The following is a 22,060-nucleotide window of genomic DNA, read 5'->3' as shown; positions in this document are numbered from 1 at the left end:
AGACAAGCAAAGTCTAAGAGAATTCAGCACCACCAAACCAGCTTTACAACAAATGCTAAAGGAACTTCTCTAGGCAGGAAACACAAAAGAAGGAAAAGACCTACAAAAACAAACTCAAAACAATTACGAAAATGGTAATAGGAACATACATATCGATAATTACCTTAAATGTAAATGGATTAAATGCTCCAACCAAAAGACATAGACTGGCTGAATGGATACAAAAACAAGACCCAGATATGCTGTCTAAAAGAGACCCACTTCAGACCTCGGGACACATACAGACTGAAAGTGAGGGGATGGGAAAAGATATTCCATGCAAAGGGAAATCAAAAGAAAGCTGGAGTAGCAATTCTCATATCAGACAAAATAGACTTTAAAATGAAGAATATTAAAAGAGACAAGGAAGGACACTACATAGTGATCAAGGGATCAATCCAACAAGAAGATATAACAATTGTAGATATTTAGGCACCCAACATAGGAGCACCTCAGTACATAAGACAAATGCTAACAGCCATAAAAGGGGAAATCGACAGAAAAACAATAATAGCAGGGGACTTTAACATCCCACTTTCACCAATGGACAGAGCAACCAAAATGAAAATAAATAAGGAAACACAAGCTTTAAATGACACATTAAAAAGTATCTTTTCCGGGTTTCCCTGGTGGCGCAGTGGTTGAGAATCTGCCTGCTAATGCAGGGGACACTGGTTCGAGCCCTGGTCTGGGAAGATCCCACATGCTGCAGAGCAACTAGGCCCGTGAGCCACAACTACTGAGCCTGCGCGTCTGGAGCCTGTGCTCCACAACAAGAGAGGCCGCGACAGTGAGAGGCCCGCGCACCGCGATGAAGAGTGGCCCCCGCTCGCCGCAACTAGAGAAAGCCCTCACACAGAAACGAAGATCCAACACAGCCAAAAATTAAAAAAAAAAAAAAAGTACCTTTTCCAACCACGAGGCTATGAGAGTAGATATCAATTACAGGAAAAAAACTGTAAAAAATACAAACACATGGAGGCTAAACAATACATTACTAAATAACCAAAAGATCACTGAAGAAATCAAAGAGGAAGTCAAAAAATACCTAGAAACAAATGACAATGAAAACACGATGACCCAAAACCTATGGGATGCAGCAAAAGCAGTTCTAAGAGGGAAGTTTATAGCAATACAATCCTACCTCAAGAAACAAGAAAAATCTCAAATAAACAACCTAATCTTACACCTAAAGCAATTAGAGGAAGAAGAACAAAAAAACCCCAAAGTTAGCAGAAGGAAAGAAATCATAAAGATCAGATTAGAAATAAATGAAAAAGAAATGAAGCAAACGATAGCAAAGATCAATAAAACTAAAAGCTGGTTGTTTGAGAAGATAAACAAAATGGATAAACCCTTAGCCAGACTCGTCAAGAAAAAAAGGGAGAAGACTCAAATCAACAGATTTAGAAATGAAAAAGAAGTAACAACTGACACTGTAGAAATAGAAAGGATCATGAGAGATTACTACAAGCAACTATATGCCAACAAAATGGACAACCTGGAAGAAATGGACAAATTCTTAGAAAAGCACAACCTTCCAAGACTGAACCAGGAAGAAATAGAAAATATAAACAGACCAATCACAAGCACTGAAATTGAAACCGTGATTAAAAATCTTCTAACAAACAAAGGACCAGGACCAGAGGATTCACAGGTGAATTCTATCAAACATTTAGAGAAGAGCTAACACCTATCCTCTCAAACTCTTCAAAAATATAGTAGAGGGAGGAACACTCCCAAACTCATTTCATGAGGCCACAATCACCCTGATACCAAAACCAGAAAAAGATGTCACAAAGAAAGAAAACTACAGGCCAATATCACTGATGAACATAGATGCAAAAATCCTCAACAAAATACTAGCAAACAGAATCCAGTACCACATTAAAAGGATCATACACCACGATCAAGTGGGGTTTATCCCAGGGATGCAAGAATTCTTCTATATATGCAAATCAATCAATGTGATACACCATATTAACAAACTGAAGGATAAAAATCATGTGATAATCTCAGTAGATGCAGAAAAAGCTTTTGACAAAATTGAACACCCATTTATGATAAAAACTCTCCAGAAAGTAGGCATAGAGGGAACTTGCCTCAACATAATAAAGGCCATATATGACAAACCCACAGCCAACATCGTCCTCAATGGTGAAAAACTGAAACCATTAACACTAAGATCAGGAACAAGACAAGGTTGCCCACTCTCACCACTATTATTCAACATAGTTTTGGAAGTTTTAGCCACAGCAATCAAAGAAGAAAAAGAAATAAAAGGAATCCAAATCGGAAAAGAAGAAGTAAAACTGTCGCTGTTTGCAGATGACATGATACTATACATAGAGAATCCTAAAGATGCTACCAGAAAACTACTAGAGCTAATCAATGAGTTTCGTAAAGTTGTAGGATACAAAATTAATGCAGAGAAATTTCTTGCATTCCTATACACTAATGATGAAAAATCTGAAAGAGAAATTAAGGAAACACTCCCATTTACCACTGCAACAAAAGAATAAAATACCTAGGAATACACCTACCTAAGGAGACCAAAGACCTCTATGCAGAAAACTATAAGACACTGATGAAAGAAATTAAATATGATACAAACAGATGGAGAGTTGTACCATGCTCTTGTATTGGAAGAATCAACATTGTGAAAATGACTATACTACCCAAAGCAATCTACAGATTCAATGCAATCCCTATCAAATTACCAGTGGAATTTTTTACAGAACTAGAACAAAAAAGTCTTAAAATTTGTACGGAGACACAAAAGACCCCAAATAGCCAAAGCAGTCTTGATGGAAAAAAACAGAGCTGGAGGAATCAGACTCCCTGACATCAGACTATACTACAAAGCTACAGTAATCAAGACAATATGGTACTGGCACAAAAACAGAAATATCGATCAATGGAACAGGATAGAAAGCCCAGAGATAAACCCATGCACATATGGTCAACTAATCTATGACAAAGGAGGCAAGGATATACAATGGAGAAAAGACAGTCTCTTCAATAAGTGGTGCTGGGAAAACTGGACAGCTACATGTAAAAAATGAAATTAGAACACTCCCTAACACCATACACAAAAATAAGCTCAAAATGGATTAAAGACCTAAATGTAAGGCCAGACACTATCAAACTCTTAGAGGAAAACATAGGCAGAACACTCTATGACATAAATCACAGCAAGATCCTTTTTGACCCAGCTCCTAGAGAAATGGAAATAAAAACAAAAATAAACAAATGGGACCTAATGAAACTTAAAAGCTTTTGCACAGCAAAGGAAACCATAAACAAGACCAAAAGACAACCCTCAGAATGGGAGAAAATATTTGCAAATGAAGCAACTGACAAAGGATTAATCTCCAAGATTTACAAGCAGCTCATGCAGCTCAATAACAAAAAAACAAACAACCCAATCCAAAAATGGGCAGAAGACCTAAATAGACATTCCTCCAAAGAAGATATACAGATTGCCAACAAACACATGAAAGAATGCTCAACGTTAATTATTAGAGAAATGCAAATCAAAACTACAATGAGATATCATCTCACACCGGTCAGAATGGCCATCATCAAAAAATCTACAAACAATAAATGCTGGAGAGGGTGTGGAGAAAAGGGAACCCTCTTGCACTGTTGGTGGGAATGTAAATTGATACAGCCACTATGGAGAACAGTATGGAGGTTCCTTAAAAAACTAAAAATAGAACTACCATATGACCCAGCAATCCCACTACTGGGCATGTACCCTGAGAAAACCATAATTCAAAAAGAGTCATGTACCACAATGTTCATTGCAGCTCTATTTACAATAGCCAGGACATGGAAGCAACCTAATTGTCCATCAACAGATGAATGGATAAGGAAGACGTGGCACATACATACAATGGAATATTAGTCAGCCGTAAAAAGAAACGAAATGGAGTTATTTGTAGTGAGGTGGATGGACCTAGAGTCTGTCCTACAGAGTGAAGTAAGTCAGAAAGAGAAAAACAAATACCGTATGCTAACACATATATAGGGAATCTAAAAAAAAAAAAAAGGTTCTGAAGAACGTAGGGGCAGAACAGGAATAAAGACGCAGACGTAGTGAATGGACTGAAGGACATGGGGAGGGGGAAGGGTAAGCTGGGACAAAGTGAGAGAGTGGCACGGACATATATACACTACCAAATGTAAAAAAGATAGCTAGTGGGAAGCAGCCGCATAGCACAGGGAGATCAGCTCTGTGCTCTGTGACCACCTAGAGGGGTGGGATAGGGAGGGTGGGAGGGAGATGTGAGAGGGATGGGATATATGTTTAAGTATAGCTGATTCACTTTGTTATACAGCAGCAACTAACACAACAATGTAAAGTAATTATACTCCAATAAAGATGTAAAAAAAGAAAAAAAAAGGAGTGGGGGATGTCTCTCTAGTCCTGTCAAATCTAATGACTAATAAATAAGGCACTTGCTCTTAAAAATACCTCCGCAAGGAGAGGTTTGCGAGACAGGAACGAGTTGGTGTATGCTACTCTGGTTTTCTGGTTTAACAGCTTCTCACACTGAGGCTGACTAGACCCTAGGAGGTTATTTACTCATGGTTTAACCAGGAGTATCCAGGCAAAAACTAAATTTGGAGAAAGGTACCAAAGAAAAATTTCAGAATTTTTGTCCTAGCTGGTTCTTCACCCAGGAAGTGGTGAAGTGTGGTGAAGGGGAAGACAGAGGGTAGGGGTGGTGAGGGCAGGATGAGATGGTGAAGGAGACATTCCTTCACCGTACAAACCGCAGAGCTCCTGACCCAGCTCTAGGAACCAGCCACAGTTCACCTACAACCCGAGCCAAACAAGCTGTCACAGCCTAGATGGGTACTTAACCGCCAGTTAATATATTATTTGTTGCGGTTGTTACACTTGATTTGGAGAGCCTCCTTACAGCCGAACTTCTGAAGCAAAAACAAATTTTAAGTTAGGGACTCCAGGGCCTTATAAATGTATACATATAAAGGAATCCTAGCAATAAAACAGTACTCGATTATTGCCAAATGACTCCCCAGGCACTAAATGTTCTAAAAGCTCAGAGAAGGAAGCTTGGGTCTGAGTTTAGTCCAGTAGTGGGTAAAGTTGCCCTTTGGAAAAGTAGAAAAAGTTTGTTTTAATGCCACACCTTTTAGCTGTCTGTACAGCTTCATCGCTTCTATAGCTAAGGACAGTCTTTTTCAGGGGAAAGAGGAAGGAAAGGAAACAACATTCTACTAGGTGCCAAGTACTGTGGTAAACATTTGATCTAATGCTGCCTCAGGACAGCCCTGAGGCAAGACAGTGAAGCAATGAAGTCAGCTTCCAGGCTGCTCCTTCCCCCTCTTGCCCACCACCTCCTCGTTGTGACGTCCATCTTTCTTGCCTGGTACCCATGTCTCATCCTCTGGACATGTGGAGTCTGGCAAGCCTCTCAGTCCCTCCCTTTCAGTAAGTGCTCCCTGCTTCCTCAGCTCTAAAGGGCCAGCCTGAGCTATAGTCTAGGTTGATGTGCTTATAGCAGAACATGAAAGCAGGGCTTCTCAAACAAGGGTCTTTTGTGATACGAAATTAAGTTTTGTTCTTTTTGCAGAGATAAGTGACAACGAAAAGAATTATCTCCAACATTAAAATTTATTTTTTAAATCAATTTTTCTCAAACTGGCCTGTACAGGCATTCTCTGGAGTCTGTGAGAATTCTACTTCCTTAAAAAATAAATTACTCAAAATAGAGCTATCATATGATCCAGCAATCCCACTCCTGGGAATATATCCAGAGAAAACCATAATTCAAGAAGATACATGTACCCCAATCTTCACTGCAGCACTATTTACAATAGCCAGGACATGGAAGCAACCTAAATGTCCATCGATGGAGGAATGGATAAAGAAGATGTGGCACAAATATACAATGGAATAGTACTCAGCTATAAAAAAGAACAAAATAATGTAATTTGCAATGACATGGATGGACCTAGAGATTGTCATACTGAGTGAAGTAAGTCAGCCAGAGAAAGACAAATATCATATGACATTGCTTATATGTGGAATCTAAAAAAAAATGGTACAAATGAACCTATTTACAAAACAGAAATAGAATCACAGATGTAGAAAACAAACTTATGGTTACCAAGGGGGAAAGGGGGAGGGGAGGGATAAATTGGGAGATAGGGATTGACATAATACATTACTATATATAAAATAGGTAACTAATAAGAACCTACTGTATAGCGCAGGGAATTCTACTCAATACTCTGTAATGACCTATATGGGGATAGAATCTAAACAAGAGTGGATATATGTATATGTATAACTGACTCACTTTGCTGTACAGCACAAACTAACACAACATTGTAAATCAACTATACTCCAATAAAAATTAATTAAAAAATATACTACTCAAATATGAGATATATTCTACTAGATCCAGCACCCTTCTTGTCCTCCCAGAAAATATAAATAGGAGATCAGCTCTGGTGAGTGGGGTGAGGAGGTGGGTAGGATGCTTCCAGCCACCCAGGCTACTACTACTTTTTCAGTAGGAGTAATAGCAGTAGTAGCAGCAGTAATAGTAAAAATAATAAAGTATCTAATATTTATTCCATACCTACTTTGTGCCAGGAATTTTCCTATGTACCTATCTGCTCCTCACAATGACCATCTGAGATAGATGTTAATATCTCCACTGACAAATGGATAAATCAGAGCTCACAGCATGTCAGCCGTATGCCAGGTGCACACACACACAGGACAACTCAGGGTCTCCAGCTCCCCAGACTCCAAAGTTCTCATCACACAGCCTGGGACACCAACTGAAACCAACAACAGAATTTGCCACAATCACTAGTGGCTGATAAGAACAAACACCTCCAATACTTTTGTAGGACCTTCTTGTCTGCTTTTCCCCATGAGAAAGAAAAATGGCAGAAGAGGAAACGCATCTGCTGCTCTCAGATTCAGGAAACAATTCTCCTCAGTATTGTAGCGTTGTGGAGAGGATGTCAAACTCAAACACCATGAAATCTAAGCTAACGCCTCCCCCTCCACTTCCCTTCTGCATTTGCTCTCAAGTCATTCCTGGAACTCATGTGGCATTCATTTAACCAATAGTAAGCCCCCATTTTGTATCAGGCCCTGTTTATGTTGTGGAGGAAGGGAGCAGAGCATATAAAGATGAGGGAAGACTAAGTCCTTTCCCTCTAAGAATTTACAACTGAAGGGAAGCTACCATATGTACACAAGCCACTTGAGTTCAATGCAAAAGATGCGCAACTTCAAACGCTTTTGGAATTCAGAAAAAGAAGAGCTTCTGTCGCAGTAAGGATGCTATCCAGGTGTTTCTCCATTTCTCTGGGGTTTGTTCAGCAGGAGCTTCGCAGTGACAGGTGCACAGACCCACTCCTGCAAATATTTGCTCTCCAATGAATCCAAATTTGTAGTGTTAAAATTCTATTTACTATGGAATATTACGTGAGAAACAAGAAGAGCTAAAGGCTGCTTTTCCATAACATATGAAAATGAAAATATAACCTGTAGCAGTAAAGACATGAATGTTACTTGAGAACATCTTGAGGACACACAAAGGCCATTCATCTGAACGGTAACATCTACTACAATGTTGTGAGGTTTCTGGTTTACGAGTCTTTCACGGTGCACAATTTCCTAAAAGGAGAGTCTTCTGTCTTTACTCTTCAGCATGAATTCAGTGGCAGCAGTCGGTTTATGGACGATCCACAAACCTGTAAAGTCAAGTCTGCCCTCAAACTGGAGCTGTGTGTTACACTGACTGTAACTCTTCATAAGATAAATATTATGTGGTAATGATGACATATCTCAGACAGCTCAGTTGCAAATTATTGCCCATTCAGTCCATCACCAAGCATTTACAGATGCTCAGCTTTCATTTGGTGGAATACCAATAATAATAAAAATGTACAAGTCCACACTGATTAGCAGATACTGTTAATCTTACTTTGCAATAGAATGTATTTCAGAAGAGTTGACTGTGAAGGAAATTCATAAAGTGAATCCTGAATTCTCATTTATGTCAGTTACCAACTGAAAATAATTTTCCATAGGAGATTAAAAAACAACAACCAATACAAACATGATGACTAGTTCCATAAAATACCTTTTTATTGAAACAATCTTTTTCTGTTTATAACAGGGGTTGACATACTTTTTCTTCAAGGGCCAGATAGTAAATATTTCAGGCTTGCGGACCTATGTTTTACCTACCCAACTCTGACACTGTATCCCCAAAGCAGCCATAAACAATCTGAAACAAATAGATCTGGTTGTGTTGCAATAGAACTTTACTTACAAAACAACTGAGGACAATAGTTTGCCAACCCCTGGTTCAAATAATTGTTGACCTTAAAAGAAAGTAGCTTATTTTGTATCATATATTGTGAATTACATGCAAATCAATTTCCTATAAATTATATATATTTAAAAGCCCTTTGAAAGTTGTATAACCTATTTTCTAAGTGATAAGTTCTTTATTTAGTAATTCGTGTCTCTTGAGTTATTTTTGGTTTAAATATATATTGCATATATTTGCCATAAGGCACACTATTATTTGAACTTCTACTCAATGGTACCTATGTTTGAATTCCATAAATCTTTTTATAAATATGGTGTGTAGTCTGCTTTCTCAGTGCATAGATTAATCTGTATTAAAATCAGGGCAGACCTGTATGATGAATTCAAGGTTTTTTCCTTAGTGCAAAAGTGCACATTATCTGAAAAATTGTGTATCACAAGTAGGAGCTGGTATGAACAAAGGCCTTTCTGGAATGACAGAGCCTAGCCTCTGTCTCTCCCTAGAGAGGCTTCTGTGTGCAGAAGCCAGAGTTCTCTTGAGAGCAGTGATTACAGAGCTGGTTTTGAAGCTGTAGAACTAAGCAAGTCGTCAGTGCTGCAGTCTGGAACTCAAAGGTCACAATCAACTTTGGGATGCTTTAACTTTCCAGTCACTAAAAAGAGTTCACCACCCACTGGGGTCACCTAGGGTGAAAGAATGTTTGTCTTGGATTTCACCCCTGAAAAATGTGTGTTATGCTTTGGAAGAGAAACCATACTAGGAATGGGTATGTAGAGTACACACAGGCCCACTGGAATTTTTAGAGAGATGCTTAATCATCCTTCTCAGACTTCAAAAAAAAATGTTACTCACTTCTACAGTCAAGGCTTTTCGAGGCATATGCCCACAGATTTCTAACTCTTTTCTTACTGTTTGGGTTCCAGAATAAACAGACAACCTTGACATATGTTGACAATCAGAAAGGACCTGCAGAGGCTTGAGGAGGCTGACCTTGAGCTGTAGTGGTCTCACTCCCCCTCCAGACGTTCACTAACGTTGGTCTGAGCATATGTACAGAGAACAGGTCTCTCGTAAACTCAGTGGGAAATATCTACTCATCACTGATTATGGCCCAGCAAATTGCTGGGAGTTGAGGAGGATAAAAAAGTTAAGACCTAATATTTATCTTACAAAGAATCCTTAACTCCCAACAATGATATGTGAAGGCAGGGAGTGTATAATGAAGCACCGCCACTGGGAAACTAATAGCAGGCATTATCTGAGTATTTCAGCCCGGAAAAACTCACTATCAAGTCCCTATTTTGAGATAACTAAACACTGTTATTTGAATTATCAATAACATGCATTATCTACACTTTGTTTTGCTCATCTAGGAGCAGATACAAAGCATCGCACTGACGGTACCTTCTTTACCCTCTTGTTGGTCTGTTAAAGAGACTTAGGAAAGCTGTTTTGTCTCTACCTCTGTTTCTTCTTTTTTTTAAAGGAATTTTTTAAAAAAATTAATTAATTAATTAATTAATTTTATTTATGGCTGTGTTGGGTCTTCGTTTCTGTGCGAGGGCTTTCTCCAGTTGCGGCGAGCGGGGGCCACTCTTCATCGCGGTGCGCGGGCCTCTCACTGTCGCGGCCTCTCTTGTTGCGGAGCACAGGCTCCAGACGCGCAGGCTCAGTAGTTGTGGCTCACGGGCCTAGTTGCTCCGCGGCATGTGGGATCTTCCCAGACCAGGGCTCGAACCCGTGTCCCCTGCATTGGCAGGCAGATTCTCAACCACTGCACCACCAGGGAAGCCCCACCTCTGTTTCTTCTTGTATAAAGTGTATAATTCTACCGGCCTTCCTCCAACCTCAGAGAAGCAAGGAAAGGGGATAAATAGTCTTTGCACGATGCTTGGCATTATCAGGATATTAGTGCTGTCTGTGAGTCAGGATGGGCTACCACTAGTTTGGGTGTGAAAGGGAGCCAACATAAACACCGTTTCCTTAAAAGGGATCATAATAATCTGTGTTTACTTACTGAATCATTTACTGAGTTGTTTATAAACAGCAGACTGTAAAGAATTCAATGTCAGCTTCGATGTCAGAGCCCAGCGCTGCTCTCTCATGCGTGTCCAAAGCTCAAGTTCTTTGTAACAAATAAAGGCTGCACATTCTCTCTAAGATACCATTCCTGCACGGACACACTTCCCTTATATTGTGTTTCTTTTACATGTATTGTCAGCTTGTGCTTATTTTAGCTGTATTGTCAGGTAATAAGCCCTTAAGGTTGAAAATATCTGATGAAAAAGAATGATTAAAGCTGAGAGGGTCATTCGGCTCTTACAGAGGCAGGAGGGGGGCTACTATTCCCTTGGCAGCTGAAGTGCCCTCAGGATAGCGCAGTGATGACACAGAAACATCCTGGGACACACCCTAAGACTAGACCATGACACTGGTCCCATGACCTGAAGCTAAGGTTCTGTGGAAGGCTTTTGGGAAAGACTGCAAGTATATTAGTAATGGACGAGAGAAATGTCTCCTCCTGCATATTTTAATCTCCCTCCTTTCATAAATGACTGCCGGAGGACATAATGGTAGTCTATGGTAGCCAAAGAATACTTAAGATACTGGGGGGAAAACTTGGCTTCTATTTTTTGAATTTTTCTCGTGTGCATGCAAAATCCACTGACTGTTTGTTAAACACTCGGCATTTGCCAGGTCCTTACCAGGTACTGTAAGATACAAGGATGTAAAAGATATAGCCCTTATCCTTAGGGATAGTACAGTCTATTAGAGGGAATAGAAAGCACATAAGAGTCTCCATTAGGTTGAAACAAATGACATAATGATATGACGGTCCAAAATAGAGTTGAATATGGGAAATTTCATACAGTTCAATTCTAATTCTTGTTGGAATATAAATAAGAGCCACAAGAGAATACAATACACATCATGGGACCAGGTACTATCCTAACTACTTTAAATGTATCAACACTTGTAATTCTCACCACAATTTTATGAGGTAGGTACTATTAGCATCTTTATTTTAGAAGTAAAACAAAACAAAACAGAACTAAGGTACAGAGAGGTCATGAAACTTAGGTAAGATCATGCAGGAAGTAAGTAATAGAACTGGGACTTGAAACAAAGCTGTCTTGCTGCAGAAGCTGAGTTCTTCAAGTACTGTGCTATATACTAACTCTCCTAGAGAGGGAGAAAGAAAGGGCTTCAGAGATTCTAAGATGGAAGTGTGCATTCTCTTGGGGGAACTGGGAAAAGCTTTGTGGATAAAGCAATATTTGAACTATGCCTTAAAGACAAAATCCTTGAAGGACTGTTCCCACCTGGGAGGTAAGAAGAGGGAATTTCTGACAAAGGGGTCATTATGAATGGCTATAATGAAGCAGGAATTCAGGGGACCCAAACATGGGTGTACATAGTACGTAAGCGAGATGAGGCTGGAAGGGTACATAGGATCCATGTTGTGGGCCTTCTTAAATGCCAGAGAGATGAGTTTATTCATAATTTAGGAAACAGTGGGGAGCTACTGCAGATGATGGGGCAGAAGAATCACTGGATCAAAGGTAGGTAAGAAGAATGAATGTGGAAGCAGAGGGTAGCATGGCTGGGGATAGGGAAAAAATAGGAGGTAGGGAAGAAAAATTAGGAGGCTAGGACAGGAGTCCAGCTAAGAATGTACAGTAAGGACCCCAACAAGCAAAATGACAGTTACTATATTAAATTTTTGTCTCCTATAAGTGTCTTTATTGAAGAGTAACTCACCATTGTAAAGGAAGTTGTTGGTGAACTTATAAAAATTTAAGCAATTCATTTCTGTGCCCATCTAATATGATAATCTTTTGGGATTCTTTCAAAACTGCATTCTGACCTCAGTCATGGATGTTTATGTTCAGGATGCCTGTTTTCATAAAATCTTGGACTAATTTGTGCTCCAGATGCCAGTCAGTGAAACTTCAGTATTTTTCTCCAGTTGGGTATTCATTTTATTTTGAGGTGGAGATGCCATTGATCACACAATTTACACTTTCATAGTAATACGTGACAAATTCAGTGAAAAGGTATGGCTTTAAAAAAATGACAGGAAAAATCCCCCTCAGAATGATGTGCAATCTTTTAATAATTTCTCTGTGTTTAATAAGTCTTAAGTATTTGGCCCATATGATCATCAAATCCTCTGCCAAAAACCAACTCTGAGAGCGAAATGAAATTACTGGAAAAACAACACAAAGCACATGGGACCACAGCAGCCTAACTCAGGAGTCTGCCTTCTTCAGGAGCACTAACAATGTTTTGCTTTTCTCTAGAAGATTCTAACCATCCTAATCACTCTCTCCCACAACTAAAAGCAGCTTTCTTTGCAATAAGTTTGCACCATTACTTCTTTAAAGTATACAAAGATGCCTACCTCTTTAAACTGTAAACTCCGTCAATATCCTTCTTATCCTATATGTGGGTTTTTGCTCATATTTATGCCTCTGCGTAGGTGAAGTATGCTGCTACCCATGTGTATGGGCTAAAAAGTCCTCATGGGACTTTTAAAAATAGCTCTTTGTTTCCAGAAAATATTTCTCAAGCCTGTACTCTGCAGAAGTATGTGCTTAGTATGTGCCCATTACCACACAAACACCTATTCACATGGATTAGGTCCACGCAAAAAGCACGCAGAAAGCAAAGCCCCAAGGGCTTAGAAGCTGGGACAGATACTTTTTGGTGAGCAAGAGAAGGAAGAGATGAGCACAACGGGCAATTCTTTAAGCGGCGCGCAGCGTGGGTTAATTTTAGCTGGTCCGGTTTGACCGCGTGCTTTTTTTCCAGAGTTACTGATGCTTGGCAATGCTATGTATAGACTGTGTTAACTAAAGATAAATGATGTGCTGTAGTCATGGGTCGCTGAGTTGTTTCAGGGCAGAATATGTCAGCTAGTCAATGCTGCTTAGCAATATAATTAAATTTATGGTTTGCACCTAAATTCAGTGGAACTGGGGGCTGTTGGTAAGGCTGTCCACATAGCTAGGGTGCGCCTACATGACCAGCTCACTCTAGGAAACTCCATCACGAGCAGACTTTGGCCTTCCTGGTACCAAGGTGCTTGGCAGGCACACAGGTAGTGGTTCCAGACCTGGAGACACAGGGTGTCTGGTGTGACTGAGCAGTGAGAGGACGAAGAGGCCTACACCTGGGCTCTCCAGACCCCGTCAGTGCACTCGGCTCATCTGCTGTTGCCCTAGTGTATCCTTTGCCTGTAAGGAAGCTATCCCCTGAGCATAAACCATTTGATTCCTATGAGTCCTTTTAGCAACACTGAAGGTGATTAATGGGCAATCAACACAGGTGGCGAGATCTGTTCCTCCATGAATGCCCCCCCCTCCACCCCCCCGCCCCTGAGAGCCAAGAGGCTCCATGATAACAAGGGGGGCTGGTGGGAATTGTCAAGCGTGCCGAAGGGAGGTAGCCAGGGAGCTATTAAGGATACTTCCATTTAGTTAATTTATTTGCAATATCATTTATTACTTACAATGTTCAAGGTACCATTTGAGGTACTGTGAGTTATACAACTCTGAATAAGACACAGCTGTTCATAATCCAGATAGGGAGATAAGAGAAATATGCAAATAACTACACTCCAAAGCAGCGTGTAATATATCCCCTCAGAGTGATAGGAAATTGTGTGACCTCTCTCAAAGACACACACAGAGGAAGGAGGAACTGCTTCAGGCCAAGGGTCAAAGTGTTTTGGCTGAACCTTAGAGTATGGGCAGGATTTATATTTCCAGAATGCTGGGTGAGGCGGAAGGATGATAGTTCTGGAAGATGGGACAGCACGAGCCAAGTCCCAGAGGAGGGAAAGCATAGTGTTCCTGGGGAGTAGTGGGTAGTCTAGACTTACAAGCTGGGGTCAGATGACAGATGGTGGATTTGAGTGTCTTGGGATAGGACTGCAGTTTAAAATTTAGGTAGTGGGGAAGGTACTAAAGATAGGGTTATTTAGAGCAGAGGGATATGTTGGATTCTGAAAATCATTACTGGCAGAGGAAGATGGATACAAGGAAGGAGAGACGGGGTAGGGTGTGGAAGGAGAGAGGAGCGAGACAGCTACTAAAGGGTTATTGTGATAGCCCAAGTGTAAAGTAAAGGTGGCCTGCAGAAGGGTGGTGGCCTTTATTTACGTTTGGACAGTTCTGTCTAGGATTCACTCTGGGAGGGTTTATTTATTTTTCTTCCACAAGGTTTTGCTTTGAATCTGAGAATTCAGAAAAGTGCACACAGGAAATGCATACATTACAACTGTGAATTGACAGATCTTGAACACTGGCTTTTAGTGTAAAACTGTCTCCTTAGGGGGAATATGACCTCCCTGAGGTCAGGACAATATCTTACACATTTCTTTCTTCCTCAAGGTGTAGAGCTAGCTAGTGCTGGGTGCATGGCAGGGAGTTAAACATTTGTGATACAGTGACTGTGTCCACAGTGACACAGTGAGGCTACAGGAGCACTACGGTCTGTTGCATCTCAGTGAGACACTTGGATGATAAAGGTGGCCATGTGTCCTAGTGAGTGCACTGCGGAAGGTGCCCAGTGATACGGACATATCCGTTGACATGGGGTACTTTATCCAATCAGTCCTGAGACAGAGGGCATGTGACTTCAGATAAGGAGCAGCTGGAAGGATAGGATTCTTCCTTGCGTGGGGAGCTCAGTGTCTGTGTGACGTGCCACAGATGAAGGGTAATAGCTATTATTCTTGTTTATCACAAGGACAGAAAATCAACATATGCCAAATGATTGGCAGCAATTCCTTCAACACATCTGCCATACTCAGAGGTTGTATTTCAACAAGGCCCAAAGCTTAAGCTCCTCAGACCCCATGACTTGACAAAGAAAATGGCTTGGGGAAATCTTACCACCACTTTGGGGGCAAGTGAAGGGCACTGTATTGTGGTTGTGTGTTGGGGAGGGTTCCAGTGTGGGATGGAGCATGCACCGTTAGTAAACCATTCTTAACTGATTCCTTCTTATTTCCTTACAGAAAGCAGCAATAAGTCACATCATCTGCCGAGTGAAGGCTTTGGAATATACTGGCGGGGATAACCCAAACATAAGCAACAGCTAATCTTTCTACAACCCCTCACATTAATTAGGGAGCGGATTAACATGTCAGATGCTTCTAAAACAGGAGGGTTGTAGAGTTCACGGTCTGGCACAACTGATGAATTGATGACGTTTGTTAAAAACAGCACCAACCCTCCCTTTCAGTCACCTCCAAGAAAAATGATGTTTACATCGCCTATTAGAAAAGGACTCTGCAATTTAGTCACAAAACCCCAATTATAGTTTCATGATGCCGTTATGATCCCTGAAACAGCAATGGCTTAAACAATCAGGTACACTAACTTCCCTTTTATTTTGTAATGTGGACTCGAGCATATACTTCAATTGAGGAAAAGAAAATCCATCCTTAGAATTTAATTGAAGGTGCCTACTATGTGATCACGGTTTTTTTTAGGTCACGTGAGGGATTTAGAAGAAGCAGAGAACATAGGCTTTGCCTTAATTAATTACAACATAATTAATTTGCACAGCGCACACAACTCATTGAGTCCTGCACATGGTATGAACACATGCATGAAGATGTTGTGAGGTAAATGCTGTCACGGAGCAGTGGACAGAATTTCAGAGCCCAAGGCGATTTGGTTGAAGCGACAAATTTGACTATCTGGTGATGTGATCACTAGGTAAAGAAATATCTCAAAATAATAATGACAATACAATACAGGACTTATAAAACAAAAACGCAGATTCCTAAACTCAATAAACTGTTGGCCCACAATAAGTAATTTTATGTCTTTTTTTCTTTGCATTAATTTGGCCTTACTTAACCTCTAAGGATAAGCTTATTAGAAAAATAAAGAAGCAGTCTTTTTTCCAAAGAGGAGATGCAGATGGCTAACAGGCACATGAAACATTGCTCAACACTGATAATCATCAGGCAAATACAAATCAAAACCACAGTGAGATATCACCTCACACCTGGCAGAATAGCTAACATCAAAAAGAACACAAATAACAAATGTTGGCGAGGATGTTGAGAAAAGGGAATCATCGTACACTGTTGGTGAGAATGTAAATTGGTGCAGCCACTGTGGAAAACAGTATGGAGATTTCCCAAAAAGCTAGAAATAGGACTACCATATGACCCAGCAATTCCACTCCTGGGTATATGTCCGCAAAAAACAAAAACACTAATTTGAAAAGATATACTCACCCCAATGTTCAGAGCAGCATTATTTACAATTGCCAAGGTATGGAAGCAACCTACGTGTCCATCAACAGATGAATGGATAGAGAAGATGTGTTATATGTACAATGGGATACTACTCAGCCGTAAAAAGAATGAAATTTTGCCATTTGCAGCAACATGGATGGACTTGGAGGATATTACGCTAAGTGAAATAAGTCAGACAGAGAAAGACAAATACTGTATGATATCACTTATATGTGGAATCTAAAAAAATAAACAAACTAATGAATAAAACAGAAAAGAAGCAGACTCACAGATACAGAGAATAAACTAGTGGTTACCAGTGGGGAGAGGGAAGGAGGGAGGGGCAATACAGGGGTAGAGGAAAGAAAGGGTTATTATGGGATTATATGAAATCATTTGCATGAAACTTTTGAAAATTGTAAAGAACTTTGGAATTTAAAGAATCTTTCGTTCAATTAAAAAAAAAAGGGAAAAAAAAGAAGCAGCCTTGCAGAAAAGTTGAAAAAGAAATTCTGAAAAAAAAATTTGTTAGTTTGCCCATGCAATTTCAGTCAGTCATTCATCCAGTTACCATATCCCAAATAAAATAGGGAAAGGACAGTAGCTTGAATTACAGTAAAACCTGGACAATATTGTTGAAGGCAGAAAAGGGAGTGAAATTCTTACTTGTCTCTAGGCCTGGATGAACTCTCTGCAGACTCTGAGATGCTCTGACAAGGACAGCTGGTGTGGCTGGAATAGAAAGAGAAGAAAACCATTGTTATCCCTATAAAAAGTGGTCTGACGTGACTTTGTTACAATCTCATTTTCAAATGTCAAAATGTGACCAGGCCCAACCTCACAACAATTCTCTCCTTTTTCTTTCTTTCTTTTTCAAACTAAAATTGCACCTACCCTCTAAAAAGAACTCCTAAATGTTCAGAGCAAATGGAAACCTTCTGGTCTTAGTTGCCTCTGGTCTCATGCCTGGACACAGTCAGGAAGGATGAAAAATTGCCTTCCTACAACATTTGAGTCCAAACTTAAGTCTTGCTTGTGAAAACAAGGAGGAACATAAATTCTTTTCAAAAAGAGTATTAAAAACAGTTCAGTCAAAAGCATTTATTCTTAGAAATAAACATGTGAGCAACCCTGGGAGTAGGGAAGGAATGAGGGGAAGTGAGAAGTTGGACAAGAGGGGGACAGAACTTTAGGACACGAGATGGCAATGAGTCATCTATTATAAAAGCAGTTTTAATTTTATTGATACTAGTATTAGGTTGCATTAAAAACAGGAAAAATGGGGGCTTCCCTGGTGGCGCAGTGGTTGAGAATCTGCCTGCCAATGCAGGGGACACGGGTTCGAGCCCTGGTCTGGGAAGATCCCACATGCCGCGGAGCAACTAGGCCCGTGAGCCACAACTACTGAGCCTGCGCGTCTGGAGCCTGCGCTCCGCAACGGGAGAGGCCGCGACTGCGAGAGGCCCCCGCTCGCCGCAACTGGAGAAAGCCCTCGCACAGAAACGAAGACCCAACACAGCAAAAAAACCCAAAAAACCAAAAAAACAGGAAAAATGGAAAATGATCATTGTAGTTATCATTGAACTGTTGAAATGGGTTGAACTGCAAACACCTCAGCTACAAAAGTATTGTAACTGTTATCTGGGCTTGGTGGAGAAGGGGGTGTCTCCAAGATTCTTCCCATCCCATCAGGCTATCCGTGGGTTATTAGAGAGGCAGTTTGGTCCAGGCCCACGACAAACACAGAGCATTACCTCAAAGCAGCGAAGCTGCTAATGCTTTTGTTCCTCGATAGGAACCCACAGTAACAGCGCTAAGAGATCTTTCTTTGATATGAAAAAAGGAAGAGGAAGAAAATGAAGATGCATGCGCAGTGAGCTGGCCCACACCCATCTCCCTGAATTTCAGGCAGGGTGAATCCTGTCCATCTGTCCTGATCCACTTTTCAATGTGCTTTTTTACTAACTCCTCCCACCTGGCTCACCACTAGGAAGCAGCTGTCGGGTCTGAAGTTCAGAATACAGAACCTAACAGAGGAAGTTAAGATCCTTGCACTAAATGCTGCGGAATTCTAACGCTTGCAAGTTTTTGCAGCCTGGGCACATCAGTGAGAGTTTTCTTCTAAGCGAAGTTAGGTTTGGGGGGGGGGCTTTGGTGAATTAAAATTTTAAATTCTGTGTGACTATTAGCTCTGGAAGGGTTTCCTTTCAGTCTCTCTCTAAATTTTAATATTAACTTCATCTGTAGAAGCTCATTTACTCCCAAATACAATAAAGAATTATGACAGAAAGCAAATGGAATACACGTTTCCCTAGAGTAGATAATGTACTACACATTGATTTTAACGTGACCAGAAAGGAAAACTGCATTTTATGAAAATCCCCTCAAGTCTACTCACTGTCTTGATATCCTTAGTCTTTATTATTACCATTGTCTAGACCCCAATCCCTGCCTTTAATTCCTTACTACAAGTCAGAGAACACTTTATTACCCCTTGTCCTAAATTGGGCACCAGAACGTTATTTTTGGTCAAGGTTTGGCAAGTTTGTATAACTTCCAGCTGTGAATGACCTATTTCACTGACAACTATATATGCCTTGAGAAAGTTCTGATAGCTCAAAAAAAGAGGAAAATTAAGTCAATCATGGGATGACACGGAATCATACGTGTTATTTTTGTCAAAATTATCCAGCAAGTTTGTCTCAATTTTCAGCTTGAAAGTGAATAAACAGACACCAGTTTCCAGGCTCAGATCAGCAGGAAAGTTGACGAATTTCTCCAGAATGATGACTGATATGGAATGTGGGCATCAGTTATGAGGCCCCAAGGAGCCCACAGAGCCAAACCTCAGGCCCGGAAATGCTTGGGGAGCACTGGCCACCCCTGACTCTTCCCAAACCAGGATTTTGCTTTCTTTGCAGACAGACGTCTGGTGCTTTCCTCCTTATGGTGTGTTTGGTAACATTTTCATGAAGCAGAAAGTCTTACTCAGCTAACACCCTCCACAGTGTGTGATGAATCAAGGCATAAAAGGAACAAATGGCATTCTTGGGGAAGAACCACAGATTTGTGCCAGTGCCGAGAGGGTGCTGATTACAAATCGAGCACAATGAGAACAACTGTGCCATCTTAGCAATGGAGACGTCCCCCTCAGTTGTCAGTTTTAGTGTCCAAGCTGTCCTCACTGTCTAGAAGTGCCGAGCGATGGAGGAAAACAAATGAAGGGTGACAATAAGCAGAGAATCACAGCTCCAGTATATCCTATAGGAGCTTTTAAATGCTGGCATTATGAAATGAATTAGCTACAGGCCCTGGCCTTGGTGAGCCCACTATTTCTGGGCAGGGATCTATAAATGAAGGAGCGGTCAGCATTGGAGGAGCAACGTGGTAGCCCTTAACGAGTCTGGACAAGCTTCCTGGGGAAGGTGACCCCTTGGACAGGTGCTGAATTTGGGATAAATAAGAAATGAAAAGGAAAGGAAAGGGCAGTTGGAGCCAAGGCAAGCCCTGCATAAAGACAGGGATAAGACACAACCTAGGCATGTAAGGAGCCATGATCTGTAGGCAGTGGGTGGGGCAGAGCTGACCTAGGATGTGTGGAGAGGTCAAGGGCATGTTGGGAATGGTCTTTCCAAAGAACTTAATTGTGGGACTTCCTTGGTGGTCCAGAGGTTAAGAATCCACGTTTCCACTGCAGGGGGCACGGGTTTGATCCCTGGTTGTGGAACTAAGATCCCGCATGCCGCATGGTGCAGCCAAACATAAATAAATAAAGAAAGAACTTAATTGTCATCCTGCAAACACTGGAGAACTAGTACTTTGCAGTGCCTTGAGGCGGAGCTTCTCATGGTGGGCCTGCCTAAGAATGAACTGCGATCTATCCTCTCCTACTTATGTCCAGCCTTGTGCTCAGCTTCCCAACTATGGCACACAACTGGACCTCAGTTTCTGTCTGTAAAATGGGGACAATTGCAGTATCTACACATGTGAGGTTTAAGTCAGTTAATACATGCCCTATATTAAATATGCAATATAATAAGTGCTTGGTAAATGTTAGATATTCTTATTGTTATTATTATTGTCACTGTTATTATTGCTACCACTACCCTGAAAGTAAGAGCCCGTCTTTTCCAACAAAGAATTTGACAGTGTTTTTACACTAGACTTTGTGAGCTTAGGGCTTTGCACACATGAGGACAGGATGCTGTCCTAAGCCCAGCAGGACCCACTCTATTCAGGTCCCTCTGCACAGGCTGGACGCAGGCAGTGGGACTTTGGGGAAGTAGGGTCAGTGGCATCGGGGATGGTAATCTGCCTGGGACTAAATGCCGTCAATTCCAGTTCTTGTAAGTTGGTGAATTCCCTATTATATCAGTAAGAAAGCTCTTATGGGAGAATCAATGTTCTGGTGAGTACTGTAACTTACCAGCTGTGCAGCAATGGCATTAGAACCAGCCACGAATAGACAGTGCAAACACAAGTAGGTAAACCAAGATACTGCATATGGCAACAATTTTACATGACAGGAGATAACGTAAAGGGCCTCACAGGGCATCTGCCATAAAATAAGCATTGGTTAATGTCAGCTATTGTTATCATTATTAGCTTATGGTTACTATAATGATAATGATGATGTAACTGTCATGAAATCTCTATTTCAAGACTTCCTCTGATTGCAGTAATCATTTTACAGTATATACAAGTATCAAATCATTGTGTTGTACACAAACTTGCACAGTATTTTATGTTAATTTTATCTCAGTAAAGCTGGAAAAAAAGACTTCCACTGAGAGGTTTTGCTTTCTCCCTCAGGCAGGTAAGCTGTCCTCTACCCAACAGCCCTAGAAGCCATTCTTACACCCTTTGCTGTAACTGCTTATTTTCCTGTGCCCTATGACACACAGCAAGTTTCTTGAGATGGGTATTGCTTTTATCTTTGTAACCTCTGTTAGGAGCACAGGGCATGGCACCTAGTAGAAAAATAAAGCTTGCTAAAGAAATGAGGTAGATGAATTACAAATGCTTTAAACTTTGGCTTTCGAACTAAAAGGGGATCAAAGAAAAATTGTTTATTCTCAGCAAATTGTCTTTCCTTGTAAATCTCAAGTTTGCTTGACTACTTTTCCTGCCTTTTTGAAGTGTATTTATCCTTGTGCATATTCCAAAAATCTTCCCTGCTCGGATTTCAACCTCAAAGCTCTTTCCAGACCCACTTTTGTCTTTCTGTCTTTTTTCTCTATCAAACTATGATCACCATCACAGAAGAGTATTCAATTTAAAGTCCATATCTCCTCCAGATATGCAGCCTCCATGCAATAAGGCTGAAGTTCAAGCTCACTGTCTGGTCATATTGATGCCATGCCCCAGACCGTCCTGCTGCCTCTGAAGGGGCTGGCTGAGGGCAAAGTCAAAAAATGTG

General features: G+C 40.8%; 1 protein-coding gene across 4 annotated transcripts in view; it reads right to left on the bottom strand.

The window, feature by feature from the left end:
* The window catches only part of GHR (growth hormone receptor), a 278,824-nt gene that overhangs the window by 69,187 nt on the left and 187,577 nt on the right, over nucleotides 1-22,060 (bottom strand). For all 4 annotated transcript variants that reach the window (XM_059916316.1, XM_059916314.1, XM_059916315.1 and 1 more), the window contains one exon: nucleotides 17,308-17,373. In XM_059916316.1, the coding sequence (XP_059772299.1) occupies nucleotides 17,308-17,373 (66 nt within the window). The remainder of the gene's footprint in view (nucleotides 1-17,307; nucleotides 17,374-22,060) is intronic.

This window comes from Balaenoptera ricei, chromosome 3, assembly GCF_028023285.1.
Source record: "Balaenoptera ricei isolate mBalRic1 chromosome 3, mBalRic1.hap2, whole genome shotgun sequence".
Lineage (NCBI taxonomy): Eukaryota > Metazoa > Chordata > Mammalia > Artiodactyla > Balaenopteridae > Balaenoptera > Balaenoptera ricei.
This window is presented reverse-complemented; position numbering and strand designations above follow the sequence as displayed.